Source organism: Hemitrygon akajei, chromosome 16 (assembly GCF_048418815.1).
Source record: "Hemitrygon akajei chromosome 16, sHemAka1.3, whole genome shotgun sequence".
NCBI classification, from domain to species: domain Eukaryota; kingdom Metazoa; phylum Chordata; class Chondrichthyes; order Myliobatiformes; family Dasyatidae; genus Hemitrygon; species Hemitrygon akajei.
This window is the reverse complement of record NC_133139.1, coordinates 4,632,236-4,646,466: the sequence shown is the minus strand read 5'-3', so window position 1 is coordinate 4,646,466 and position 14,231 is coordinate 4,632,236. Positions and strand designations below refer to the sequence as shown.

General features: G+C 42.6%; 1 protein-coding gene across 3 annotated transcripts in view; it reads right to left on the bottom strand.

Annotated features, from left to right (window-relative positions):
- Window positions 1-4,513, bottom strand: part of LOC140739708 (leucine-rich repeat and immunoglobulin-like domain-containing nogo receptor-interacting protein 3) — a 162,827-nt gene extending 158,314 nt beyond the window's left edge. For 2 of the 3 annotated variants that reach the window (XM_073068138.1, XM_073068136.1), the window contains exon 1: window positions 3,909-4,513. Coding sequence is in view for 1 of the 3 variants with exons in the window: in XM_073068133.1 (XP_072924234.1) it covers window positions 2,715-2,744 (30 nt within the window). In the remaining 2 variants the exon portion in view is untranslated. Of the gene's footprint in view, window positions 1-2,714; window positions 2,749-3,908 lie in introns of those variants that run through there. The other variant, XM_073068133.1, reaches the window with a different exon arrangement.
- Window positions 4,514-14,231: the final 9,718 nt, after the last annotated feature.

Below are 14,231 nucleotides of genomic sequence, written 5' to 3'. Positions count from 1 at the left end.
GAGTCAAGGATCCAGTTGCAGAGGGAGGTACAGAGAGCCAGGTTTTGGAGCTTGTTTATTAGAACTGTGGCTATGACTGTGTTGAACGCTGAATTGTAATCAATAAACAGCAGCCTGGTGTAAGTATTACTATTACTATTGTTCAAGGTCAAGTGAAGAACCAGTGAGATCACATCTGATAGGAAAATCACAGCGGATGACTCTAGCCGTGACCAACTTCTCAAAGCGCTTCATCACAGTGGATGTGAGTGCCACTGGGTAATAGCCATTGAGGCAGTTCACTCCGCTTTTCTTGGGCACTGATATGATTGACGCCCTTTTGAAGCCGGTGGGAACCTCCAACTGCAGCAATGAGAGGCTGAGGATATTTTTGAACACTCTCCATCAGGGCCTGGAGGCATATTATAAACTAGGCTGTAGTCAGCATGGCTTCCTCAAGAGAAAATCTTGCCTGACAAATATGTTGGAAATTTTGAAGAACACCCTTAACAACATCCTTAACAATTGACTCCAACATCTTCCCAAGCACTGAGATCAGACTAACTACCTATAATTTCCTTTCTTCTGCCTCTGTCCCTTCTTGAAGAGCAGAGTGACATTTGCAATTTTCCCAACTTCCAGAACCATTCCAGAATCTAGTGATCACTATAAATGCCTCCACAATCTCCTATATCTTATGGTCTTATTGTATTTAAGAATTATAGTTCAGATTTAATCCTTGAAAGCTAGCTTGAATCATTGTGATTTTACAACTTGTCAAAGTTCAAGGTTCAAAGCAAATTTATTATCAAGGTACATTGTCACCATATACAACCCTAAGATTCATTTTCTTGTGGGCATACTCATTAACTCCAATAGCCATAATAGAATTAATGGAAGACTGCACCCAACAAGGCAGACAACCAGTGTGCAAAAGAAAACTAAAAGAAATAAAAATAATAGTAAATAAGCAATAAATTTTGAGAATATGAGATGAAGAGTCCTCGAAAGTCGGTCCATAGTTTGTGGGAACGGTTCAGTATTGGGGTGAGTGAAGTTCTTTGCTTTGGTTCAGGGGTCTTTTAGTTGAGACGAGTGGTGCTGCAGTTACTGCTATCTGGATGTCAGGATTGTGACAAAGTGCATTCCGAGGTTATTGCTTTGTCACCAATTACCATCAGAACACAGGTTCTGCTGAACTACACCAGAACTCCTCGCTCAGCAGAACTGAATGATCACCTTTAACAAGGCAGCTCACCACCACCTTTCCAGCACCATTAAAGATATGGAATAAATTCTACTCTTCTCAGTGCTGCCCAGATCCCAAACAGAATCTTTAAAAATATCCAATCCAACCCTAAGTTTCACGTCAATATACTTACTATGTATTCTGTTGGTAATGGCAGGGAATTGTTCACATGTTAGTGGATTATTGATCTATCTGTGCCCAAGATACTGATGCAATTACAAAGAAGGCATGACAGCAGCTATATTTCATCAGGAGTCTGAGGATACTTAGTATGACATCAAAGAATCTCACAAATTTCTGCCGATGTACGATGGAGAGCATTTTAACTAACTGCATCACTGTCTGGTACGGAGGGGCCACTGCAAGGATCAGAAAAAGCTGCAGAAGATTGTAAACTCAGCCAGCTCCAACATGGGTACAAACCTTACTGGCACAGAGTACACCTTCAAAAGATGATGCCTCAGAAAGGCGGCATCCATCACTGAGGACCCTCATCACTCAGCACGTGCCCTCTTCTCACTGCTACCATCAAGGAGAAGGTACAAGAGCCTGAAGACAGCACCCAACGTTTCAGGGATAGCTTCTTTCCTTCCACCGTCAGGTTTCTGACTAGAACAATGAACCTAAATACACTACCGCAATATTGTTTTTTATTCTCTTTTTGTACTACTTATTTAATTTAATTTTGAAAAATATATTTCTCGTAATGTATAGTTTTTGTACTATCATGTATTACAATGTACTGTTGCTGCTTAATAACAAATTTCATGACATTTGCCTGTGATATTAAACCTGATTCTGATTTTGCAAGTAACGCACCAATATTCGTAAAATGTGTTGAATTGGTAATTTTTATCAGAAAACTAATTGAACTCTATCAGAACGTTATTTTGGGAAACTTTTAGAAAATTTATAAAAAGCAATGTAGTACACAATTTAATAAAAAGGCAATTTGAAATAATCAGTGATGTAACTATCCAGTTATACTTCACATTAATCTAATTGGCATTGATAAATTAAATCCCCATAATTAGCAGCAGTGTATCAAACACAATCCCAGTTCACCATCTGTCTTTCTGATGGAAGGAGCCTCACACCACTTTTGTCTGCATTCCTCTGTTGATCAACACTGACTAAAAGTACAGATGAACAGTCATGACAGCTTGGAAAACAACATGTCAGCCAAAGTACTCAACATCCAAGCACATGCTCAACATACTAAACAGTATCGCAATCATCTCTGCTGATATACATTACCCAAGCACTGCTGGTAAAAAATATTTACTTCATTTAAGTTTTGTAAATTGACTTCCATCTTGCTCCAGCTGCAATTAACATCATTCACAAAACCAAAGGAGAAATTCTAATTAAACCCATAATCAAAAGTATGTAGACAAATATATACAAAGTGTTGAACTAACTATTTTCTCTGACAAGAAGTAGAAAATATCTGTATAAGGGTAGAAAAACAAGAAGGATATCTCACAGTTTTGTACAGATGTACCATGGAGAGCATTCTAACTGGTTGTATCACTGTCTGGTATGGAGGGGCCACTGCACTGGATCGGAAAAAGCTGCAGAAAGTTGTAAACTTAGCCAGCTCCATCATGGGCACTAGCCTCTCCAGCATCTTCAAAAGGCGATGCCTCAGAAAGGCGGCTTCCATCACTAAGGACCCCCATCACCCTGGACATCCCCTCTTCTCACTGCTACTATCAAGGAGGAGGTACAGGAAAATGAAGACATGCATTCAACGTTTCAGGAATAGCTTCTTCCCCTCTGTAATCAGATTTCTAAATGGGCAGTGAAATCAAGTACAATATCTCAATAGTTTTGCTCTTATTTGCACTACTTATTTAACTTATATATCTTGCTATAATTTATAATTTTTTAATTATTCTGTATTGCAATGCACTGTTGCCACAAAACAACAGATCTTACAACATATGCCGGTGATATTAAACCTGATACTGTTCCTTATCAACTAATAATGAAATAGAATAATACATACAGTTTTACATTCATATAATTAAAGCAAAAAATGCTATGATCTGGGAAAATAATAAAGTACAACATAGTAATTTTAATCAATTCAACAATCAATTGCAATTTATTAAAGGGTTTCAGCATAACAGCATAAAATCTACTTGCAAAGTAAGTGTTTTTCAAATCTTCTATGTCATTTTAACGATCACCCTATCTGATTCAAGCAGTAATGTGCTCCACTGGGTATCTGGATGAGGTTTCTAATTCGGGTTAACACAAGATTGCAATACTCCGCGGTGATCTGAAATATTGCACTTTGAGACAGATTGCTGAAGACTCGCCTTGCTGCAGTTCACAGTACAGAATGCCCTGTGGGCTGCTGAAATATTGCACTTTGAGACAGATTACTGAATGCTCGCCTTGCTGCAGTTCACAGTATGAAATGCCCTGTGGGCTGCCGATATCGTTCAAATATTGTGCTAGTGATGGGAAATTAGAATTCAATAACATTACGTGCACTGCCTTTTTCATTTCTCCAGTAGGTGATATTTAATGTGTACACTAAAATAACAAAATAAGCGGATTTCACTTGTCTACGTTGCATCTGGAGAAACAGGAGTAGCTATAATCATTAACACCGTATTCGAAGTCAATAGAAATGAAGCAGTATTTAACAAAGCATAATAACACTCACCGAGGTTTGTATTCATCCCCACAGTCCATACCGTTATCATTGCTTAGCTCCAGTAGCAGCTGTGCAGCTTTGGTCTAAGCTGCTGACCAGAAACAGACAGCGAAAGACTTGTGGTAACACACTGAACAAAATAGAAGCTGAATGAATGCCTGTAAGGTACTTTTCATGTTTTTTTTCCTGCAGGCCAGTCAGCTCACACTGCCTGCTGCTATTTTAGGAATGCAGATATATTTTGCTCATTTCGCTTTCCTTTGGGGACAGCTTAGGGAAGAGCTGGTGTCCCAGAATCAACCTTCACTTCATCTGCTGTGAGTGATCAGTTTCCAGACAAAACTTCAATTTTAAAAGCTCTGACAGGCTTACATCTGCCAGAGGTGCTTAGAGAACCACTTGTCACTCACTGGAGCCAAATGTCCCTGCCCTTTCAATTAACACCACAATGGAAAAAAGTCATTCTGTGCAGTAAGATCCTCGAGCCTCTAGAGATTGTCTTTAATGGTTCGCTGGTACAATTTGCAGATCTTCGCAGGCAGCCATGGTGACTGACAAAGGCAACTCTAGTTCCCCGTGTGTCATATTTGCTGTTTGTCTGCTGGCTTGTTTGGTATCCGTCCTCTGCTGTAACCATTCCTGGTCTGTTGCCAAAGTTATTCCACGGACAGCAAATGAGCAGTCAGCATAGCAGCAGGCAGGCACAGAACTGCTGGTAATTTGAATAAAGATCTCATATAATGTTGCTTTATTTTTAATTCCATTCCCTTGTCAAAGGTGAGCTGGCCAGGTGAAAGGTCAGAAGAAAAGTATATTTCTCTTTTTAATATTTTATCCATCAGATAGTTTGTCAAAATTTGCCTCAAAACCTAAACAAAAAGGCCTTCTGTTCTATTGAAATCCTTACCTCAGTTATCTGCAGAGTGGGGCCTGTGTACAGCCTTGCTTTGCAGAGATGGACCGCACATGCTGGAGGAACTCAGTGGATCAGGCAGCACATGTAGTGGGAAACGAACAATTGGTCCGCACTGAGTCTAGGTCAGGGGTTTGCAACCAGGGCTCTACAGACCCCTTGCTTAATGGTATTAATCCATGGCATAACAAAGGTTGGGAACCCCTGCTCTAAGTGAAGGATCTTGACCCAGAACATTGCTGTCCATTTCCCTTCACAGTTGCCTCATGACCCACAGAATTCCTCTTACTTATTTGCTTACTTGAGCCCATCATCCCTAAAGGGGCATAAGCCGCCGAGAGCAGCTCACCCGAGTCCTCTGTACGGAGACAGTCCTTCACATTGTCTCCAGGTATAGCCCACTTTCTTGGAGCATCCTTCCTCTCCCTCTTTTCCTCTTTGGAGCTTCTGTTGGTGTTTCTGTAGCTCTGGGTTCTTACAGGATGGGGCTGCCCAACCCTACTCCTTTCATTGCCGGCTTTGAACATTTATGCTGCAGTTGCTGAGTTCTTCCCACAGCTCTTTTCATCACTCCAGCAAGTCAAAGTCAAAGCTGAGTTTGTCTACATATGCACAAGCCCATGTATGCACAGTTGCAATGAAAAGCTTACAAGGAAGGACACAACTAAGTCAATCTTAGTGCAAGCTGCAGTCTCTTTTTCCACCTGTCTCCTGGCATGACTTGGGTCATGTGATTCCATTATCTGAGTTGCTGGTGGAGAGTGTCAGGTCATGGCAGAAGTCAGGATAAAAAAGCACAGGGAGGGGATGGAGGGCACTCTGGCAGGTCACACAAAATGCTGGAGGAACTCAGTGGGTCAGGCAGCACTTATGGAAAAGAGTACAGCCAACGTTTCAGGTTGAGACCCTTCTGCAGGACTTGCTAAGAGTCCTGTTGAAGGGTCTGGACCCGTGACGTCAACTGTACTCTTTTCCATTGGTGCTGCCCGGCCTTCTGAGTTCCTCCAGCATTTTGTATGTGTTGCTTGGATTTCCAGCATCTGTGTTTGTTTCTCGTGTTTATTTTATTTAGAGGTACACCTTGGAACAGACCCTTTCGGCCCAATGAGCCACACTGGCTGGCAATCCACCCATTAAACTACAATTTACAGTGACCAATTAACCTGCTAACTGGTACCGTGGGAGGAAACCCGAGCTCCGGGAAAAAACTCACACACTCACGGGAAGTATGCTCAAAGTTCAAAGTATATTTATTATCAAAGTTTGCATACTTTGTACAACCTTGAGATTCAACTCCTTACATGCAACAAAGAAACTGAATAGAACCTGTTAAAAAAAAAGGCCGCCAAGCACCCAATGTGAAGAAAGAAACGCACAAACAATAAATGTAAGCAACTAGCATTCAGACCGGATGTTTGCAAAAGTGAGTCCGAAGACACAAAGCAGGGCATCACTTCAGCCAAAGCACAAACTTCTGACAGAGGACGCTCTGACACTCTGAGCTGTAATAGCACTGTGCTAACCGTGGTGCCCCCTGCATTATTTCAAATAAGTTAAGTTGAGCTAAGTGTCATATAAGTGACACTGATAAAATACAGATCTTTTGTTTGAAGTTTAGCAGCTGATAGCAATAGTCTACATGTACTTGAAGATGATCATGGTAATTTCCGAAGCATGAATAGAATCAGGCTCAGTAAGGATGAGTCACAAGGATGAGTGGTGCTGACTGCACTCTAACATGCTCAGGGGAGCTGGAGAGGAGCAGACTACTAATCACCAATTCAAAACCAGCATTGCAAAACAATGGGAGGAAAGAATGAGCTAGAAACTGGAGGAGAGGATTCAAATCCGCTTTCCTATTGGGTGTAAGAAGCGCAGTAGAGAGGAGGACAGAGGACCGGCTGACGATAAAAATTAAAAGGGGGAAAATAAGTAACTTAACACTCCATCAAGATCACTGTTAGGGAGTAGTTTGGAGTTATGTGCAGATAGCAGTGATCAATTTCAAGTTCAAAGTAATTATCATTCAACCATACATGAATACTGCTGAGTGAAACAGCCCTCCTCCAGGGCCAAGGTGCAAAACACAGCACAGAACCAACATTCACACGCAGCACAAAGCACACATTGCACACATAAGATAGCAATAAAAATACAGTTACACAAAAAAATATATAATATAGCCCAAGTCCCTGAGTGACATGCTGTCCCTGAGTGATCAGTAGACTGATGGAGCATGGATGTTGTTGGCGAGAACAAGCCTTCGGCAGTCTGCAGACCGAGTTAACACTGTGGGGCAGCACCAACAGGAGTGACCTGAACTCCAAATTCCAAGCTGTAATAGCGTGGTACTAACTGCTATTAATGGAGGATGTCTTCCCTACATCAGGTTACTCACCGGAAGGGTCTCAGTCCAAAACTTCAATTGTTTATTCCCCTCCATAGATGCTGCCTGACCTGCTGAGTTCTTCCAGCTTTTTGTGTGTTAGTCTGGATTTCCAGCATCAGCTCAATCTCTTATGAGTCTGATTTGCTGCTCTCCGGTTTGTACATTAATCACAGCATGTATCACCTACACATGATCTCTCTTCAAATGGTGGATTGCAAGTCAGTTTATACAATTCATCACTTGAAATAAAACTACAGGTCTATCTGGATGCAGAGAAAAATCAAGACAATCAGTAAGGTTGAAGAAAAGTTACTTTTGAAAAATGGAAACATTTGAGAAATGCCTGTATTCATTGATGAGAGAAAATAGCCCTAATTTACCTGCATTCTCTATGTTTTACAAGCAGCATGAAGAATGTGTGTGGTGTGTTGGAATTCATTAGTCAGGTAACGTTGCAGGTCTATAAAACTCTGGATAGATCACACTGAGGGTGCTGTGTTCAGTTTTGGCTGTCTCATTACCAGCATGATGACTGGGTTAGAGAGGGAATAGGTTGAGTGAGCGAGGTCTTTTCTCTTTAGAATGAAGGAGGATGAGAGGTGCCTTGACAGAGGTGTACAAGATGATAAGAAGCATAGAATGAGTGTACAGCCAGAAACCTTTTCCCTGAGGGGACATGACGAATATGAGAAGGCATAAATTTAAGGTGCTGGGAGGAAACCATAAGGGGAATGTCATGTCTAATCCTGATGATGGAAGAAAGCTGAAGAAGATGAATCAGCTGAAGATGATTGGACTTCCATGAGGACCTGCTGTGGCTGAGACGTTGACCTTCATCACCCATTCAATTTACATACTACCATGCAACACCTTTGACTCTCTGTGCAGAAAATACACCAGGAAATTGAAACTAGCTTGAAAAAAAGTTTTGAACTATACTTTTCTTTCAAAGACAAAGGATAATTCAATAATGTCGAATTATTTTCAACATGTGACTGTTTTCAATAATGGCTTCAGCTCCCCACTTATCCTTAGTCTTCAAATTGGAACTTATGATGTCTTGATGTCAAAGGCAATCACTCCCAGCCTCGGAGTTCATTCCATCTCCCAAAGATAGGGCTTGGAGCAGTGATTGATTTATTATTAAATATGTGCCTATTGATGATATTTTGGCATCTTCTAGCATTTGACTGATGTTTAAAGTTCAGATTGGAGTAGAATAGCAGTGTTGGAATTTACCAGCAGAGATTAGTTAGAGGTGCTAGTAATTCTGCATTTCAGGTCGTGAGTGACCCAGCTGAATGTCTACTGGCCACAGATGTTTTACTTTATATACGTATTGTTCTCAACTATCTGCTGACACCTGGCAGGGCAAGTCTGCAACCTGGCTTCTGAAATGGCACAAACCACAAGGGGGCGCCACAGTAGCATAGCAGTTAGCACGATGCTAATACAGCTTGGGGTGTCAGAGTTTGAAGCTCAATTCCAATGTCCTCTGTAAGAAGTTCGTATATCCTTCCGGTAAGCACATGTGCTTCCTCTGGATGCTCCAGTTTCTTCCCACAATCCAGAGATGTATCAGTTCATAGGTTAATTGGTCATTGCAAATTGTTGTACTTTCAGAGAACTGTGGACTTAAACCCCAGTGTCCCTCTTTTCATCAACATCTTTCAGTGCCCGATCATTTACTGTGTAAGTCATACTAGTATACAACTTTCCAAAATCCTTCACCTTACACTTGTCAAAATTGAATGCCGTCTCCCAACACTCAGGTCAACTCTGTATGCTATTGTAGTCTTAGATAACCTTCTTCAATATCTACAAGATTACCAACTTCTGTTATTATTACCAAATTTACTATTCTGCAGTAACTACTGAGGGAAAGTAAGAAATGAAATGGTTTATCTGGTTGCAACAATGTTGAGGATAATATTTACAGTGATTTTACAGATGCCCATAGAAAATTGAAGAGATAGTAATCTATCCAACATAAAGGACCTTGTTCACTTCAGCCACAGGAAAAATATTGACATTATAGAAAAAAATATATAGATTCACTTAAATATTTCAGATGAGAAGGTTTAATAATGAAGAGAGGCTGGAGATACTGGCACACTATCCCTTGGCAGAATGAATGCAAAGTCAAGATTTAGTAGTTTCTAAAATTATGAAGAGTTCTGATAGGTTAAGCACAAAATAATATGCTTCCATTAAATAGGGAATCAGTGACAAGGGACCATCAATTTTAAAATGTCATTAATGTAGTAAGGAAAATGATTTGGAGATGTAATTGCAGTATGGACTATCTTGGCAAAGAGAATGATTGAGGTCAAGCCTACAGAAACTTAGAGAGATCATGTGATAGTGTAATTAGTTATGGATCATTCTCAAATGGAGCTTTTGGTAACACAGTGCACAGTTTGAGATTTTTGTAGCCATTGGACTAAGCTGAACCTAAATGAGTTGGCTTGTTTTATGAAAACACTAGCAGAAGCTTCAGAACAAAATTATTTTCTCACAATCATTATTCGTACACTGAAAGAGACTAACTGGTGTGAGGTGACAAAGGCATTGAAGACAGTGCAGTGAATCAGAATCAGGTTTAATATTACTGGTATATGTCATGACATTTGTTGCAATACATAATAAAAAATCTACAAGTTAAAATAAAAACACACACACACACACATATATATTTGTTTTTAATTCATTTATGGGATGTGGGTGTTGCCAGCTAAGCCGGCATTTACTGCCCATCCCTAGTTGCCCTTGAGGAGGTGGTGATGAGCTGCCTTCTTGAACCGCTGCAGTCCCTGAGGTGTAGGTACACCCACGGTGCTGTTAGGGAGGGAATTCCATTGTTTTGACTCAGCGACAATGAAGGAATGGCAATATGTTTCCGAGTCAGGATGGTGAGTGGCTTGAAGGGGGATTTCCAAGTGGTGGTGTTCCCCGGAATCCGCTGTTCTTGTCCTTCTAGATAGTGATGGTTGTGGGTCTGGAAGGTGCTGCTTTAGGAACTTTAGTGTGTTGTTGCAGTGCATCTTGTAGATAGTACACACTGTTCGTCGATGGTGGAGGGATCGGATGCTTGTGGAAGGGGTACCAGTCAAATGGGCTGCCTTGTGCTGGATGGTGTCAAGCATCTTGAGTGTTGATGGAGCTGCATTCATCCAGGTGAGTGGCAAGTATTCCGTTACACTCCTGACCTGAGCCTTGTAGATGGTGGACAGGCTTTGGCGAGTCAGGAGGTGAGCTATACGCCACAGGATTCCTAGCCTTTGATCTGCTCTGATAGCCATTGTTTTTTAGGGCTAGAACAGCTCAGTTTCCTGTCAATGGTGACTCCCAGGAAGTTAATAGTAGGTGATTCAGTGATGGTGAATGTCAAATAACAATATTCCTATTAGGGAATGAGACAGGGCAGGTGCTCTGGAATGCAACAGGATTACCTTAGATACAAGAGAGTGTATTGTTACTCTTCAGTATAGAGTGAGAAGGGGAACGAAATGGTTGCTACTCTGGATCCAATGCAGCATAAAAAACAACACAATAAGCATAATGAAGACAATTAATATAATTCTAAAAGTAATCCTATAAAACACACCACACAAGTAACAGTTGGGTGTGGCGTGGTAGTGGTAGTGTGATTGCTCAAGTCCAGTATGATGTTCTCCTAAGGGGTTGTCTACTGGTGGGTCCTCTGGCAGCTGTTGAGGCCAATCCTGGATCCACATGTTCTTGTGCAGTGTGGGCAAGAGGAAGTGCTTGGGTCTTTTAGTTGTTCAAAATTGTTCTGTTGAGTGTGGCCCTATATACATAAGATTAGTTTATAGAGTATATGAAGACTAGCAAAAGAGAGAGCAGAATTGAAACGGCTCATCAGTGCTACAATGCCAAATCTATGTTTCTGTCATATTAAGTGTGTTGATAGAATAATTCAATTTGAATCTGTACTGCTTTGCGGAGTTCCCTCCCACTCTTTAGTGGTATGCCCCCAAAGCTTATCAAAACACCCTGACTTCATCTGTGGCTGGCTGCTTTCTTCCCCTCAAGGATTACTTGCTGCAACTATTTCACATACAGTTAATTGAGAACAATCAACAGAGATAAGAAAAAACAAATTACTGGATTAAGAGGATACAAGGATGAATGCGCCGATTTGTTACGGCCCATGGGACTGCTCCGTTGTTCCATGTAGAACAAGCAGGTGCAGCTAAACAGTTTTATCCAGGGGTACACAAAATGCTGGAGGAGCTCAGCAGGCCAGGCAGCATCCATGGAAAAGAGTAAACAGTCGCTGTTTTGGGTTGAAGCCCTTCACCAGGACTGAAAAAAAAGAGTCGAGGAGTCAGAGTAAGAAAGTGGGGGGAGGAAGAACCACAGGGTGATAGGTGAAACCGGGAGGGAAGTTGGTTGGTGAAGAAAATAGAGGGCTCGAGAAGGGGTAATCTGATTGGAGAGAACAGAAGGCCATGGGAAAAAGAAAAGGGGGAGGAGAACCAGAGGGAGGAGATGGGCAGGTCAGGAGATAAGGTGAGAGAGGGAAAAGGGGAATGTGGAATATAAGGTGCTGCTCCTCAAGCCTGAATGTAGCCTCATCATGACAGGACTGGCTGCTGGCCACGGACTGGCTGCTGGCCACGGACTGACTGCTGGCCACGGACTGGCTGCTGGCCACGGACCGGCTGCTGGTCACGGACCGGCTGCTGGCCACGGACCGGCTGCTGGCCACGGACCGACTGCTGGCCATGGACCGACTGCTGGCCACGGACCGGCTGCTGGCCACGGACTGGCTGCTGGCCACGGACTGGCTGCTGGCCACGGACTGACTGCTGGTCACGGACTGGCTGCTGGCCACGGACTGACTGCTGGCCACGGACTGACTGCTGGCCACGGACTGGCTGCTGGCCACGGACTGGCTGCTGGCCACGTCTGCGCCAGATGCGTTGAGCTGCAGCTCCTTAGGGACCGCATTAAGGAACTGGAGATGCAACTTGATGACCTTCGTCTGGTCAGGGAGAGTGAGGAGGTGATAGAGAGGAGCTATAGGCAGGTAGTCACATCGGGAACTTGGGAGACAGGTAAGTGAGTAACAGTCAGGAGAGGGAAGGGCAAGAGTCAAAGGCTAGAGTACCCCTGTGACTGTCCTCCTGAACTATAAGTACTCTTGTTTGAGTACTGTTGGGGGAGACGGCCTACCTTGGGGAAGCAACGATGGCCATGTTTCTGGCATAGAGTCTGGCCCTGTGGCTCAGAAGGGTAGGGAAAGCAAGAAGGCAGCAGTAATAGGGGATGCTATAGTTAGGGAGTCAGACAGGTGATTCTGTGGACACTGGAAAGAAACACGGATAGAAGTTTGCCTCCCAGGTGCCAAGGTCCGGGATGCTGAAGGAAGGAAGTTGAGAAGCAGAACCACAAAGGTAGTAATCTTAGGATTACTGCCTGTGCCACGCGACAGTGAGTACAGGAATAGAGTAAAGCGGAGGATAAATGCGTGGCTGAGGGATTGGAGCAGGGGCAGGGATTCAGATTTCTGGATCATTGGGACCTCTTTTTAGGCAGGCGTGACCTTGAATCTGATGAGGACCAATATCCTGGCAGGGAGGTTTGCTACAGCTATAGGGGAGAGTTTAAACTAGAATTGCTGGGGGTGGGAACTGAACTGAAGTGACAGAGGAAGGGGTGCTCATAAATAGAGAAAGCTTGTAGGCGGTGTGAGAGGAAGGATAGGCAGGTGATAGAGAAAGGATGTGCTAAGACTGATGGCTTGAGATGAGTCTATTTTAATGCAAGAAGCATCATGAACGAAGAGGATGAGTTTAGAGCATGGATCAGTACTTGGAACTGTGATATGGTGGCCATTACAGAGACTTGGATGGCTTAGGAGCGGGAATGGCTATGTAGAGTGCCAGGTTTTAGATGTTTCAGGAAGGACAGGGAGGGAGGCAAAAGAGGTGGGAGCATGGCAATGCTGATCAGAGATAGTGTCAGGGCTGCAGAAAAGGAAGTCATGGAGGGGTTGTCTACTGAATTTCTGTGGATGGAAGTTAGAAACAGGAAGGGGTCAATAACTCTACTAGGTGTTTTTTATAGACCACTCAATAGTAAGAGGGGCATCAAGGAGCAGATAGGGAGACAGATTCTGGAATGGTGTAATAATAACAGGGTTGTTGTGGTGGGAGGATTTTAATTTCCCTAACATTAATTGGAATCTTCCTAGAGCAAGGGGTTTAGATGGGGTGGAGTTTGTTAAGTGTGTTCAGGAAGGTTTCCTGACACAATAGTAGATAAGCCTACAAGAGGAGAGGCTGTACTTGATCTGGTATTGGGAAATGAACCTGGTCAGGTTTCAGATCTCTCAGTGGGAGAACATTTTGGAGATAGTGATCACAATTCTATCTCCTTTACCATAGCATTGGAAAGGGATAGGAACAGACAAGTTAGGGAAAAGTTTAATTGGAGTAAGGGGAAATATGAAGCTATCAGGCAGGAACTTGGAAACATAAATTGGGAACAGATGTTCTCAGGGAAATGTACAACAGAGATGTGGCAAATGTTCAGGGGATATTTGCATGGCATTCTGCACAGGTACGTTCCAATGAGACAGGGAAAGGATGGTAGGGTACAGGAACCGTGGTGTACAAACACAGTCGAAAATCTAGTCAAGAAGAAAAGCTTATGAAAGGTTCAAACATTAGGTAATGATGGAGATCTAGAAATTTATAAGGCTAAGCAGGATGGAGCTTAAGAAGGAAATTAGGAGAGCCAGGAGGGGCCATGAAAAGGCCTTGGCGAGCAAGATTAAGGAAAATCCCAAAGCATTCTACAAGTATATGAAGATCAAGAGGATAAGACATGAGAGAATAGGACTAATCAAGTGTGAGAGTGCAAAAGTGTGTATGGAACCAGAGGAGATAGCAGAGATACTTAATGAATACTTTACTTCAGTACTCACTACGGAAAAGGACCTTGGTAATTGTAGGGATGACTTTCAGCAACCTGAAAAGCTTAAGCATATAGATATTAA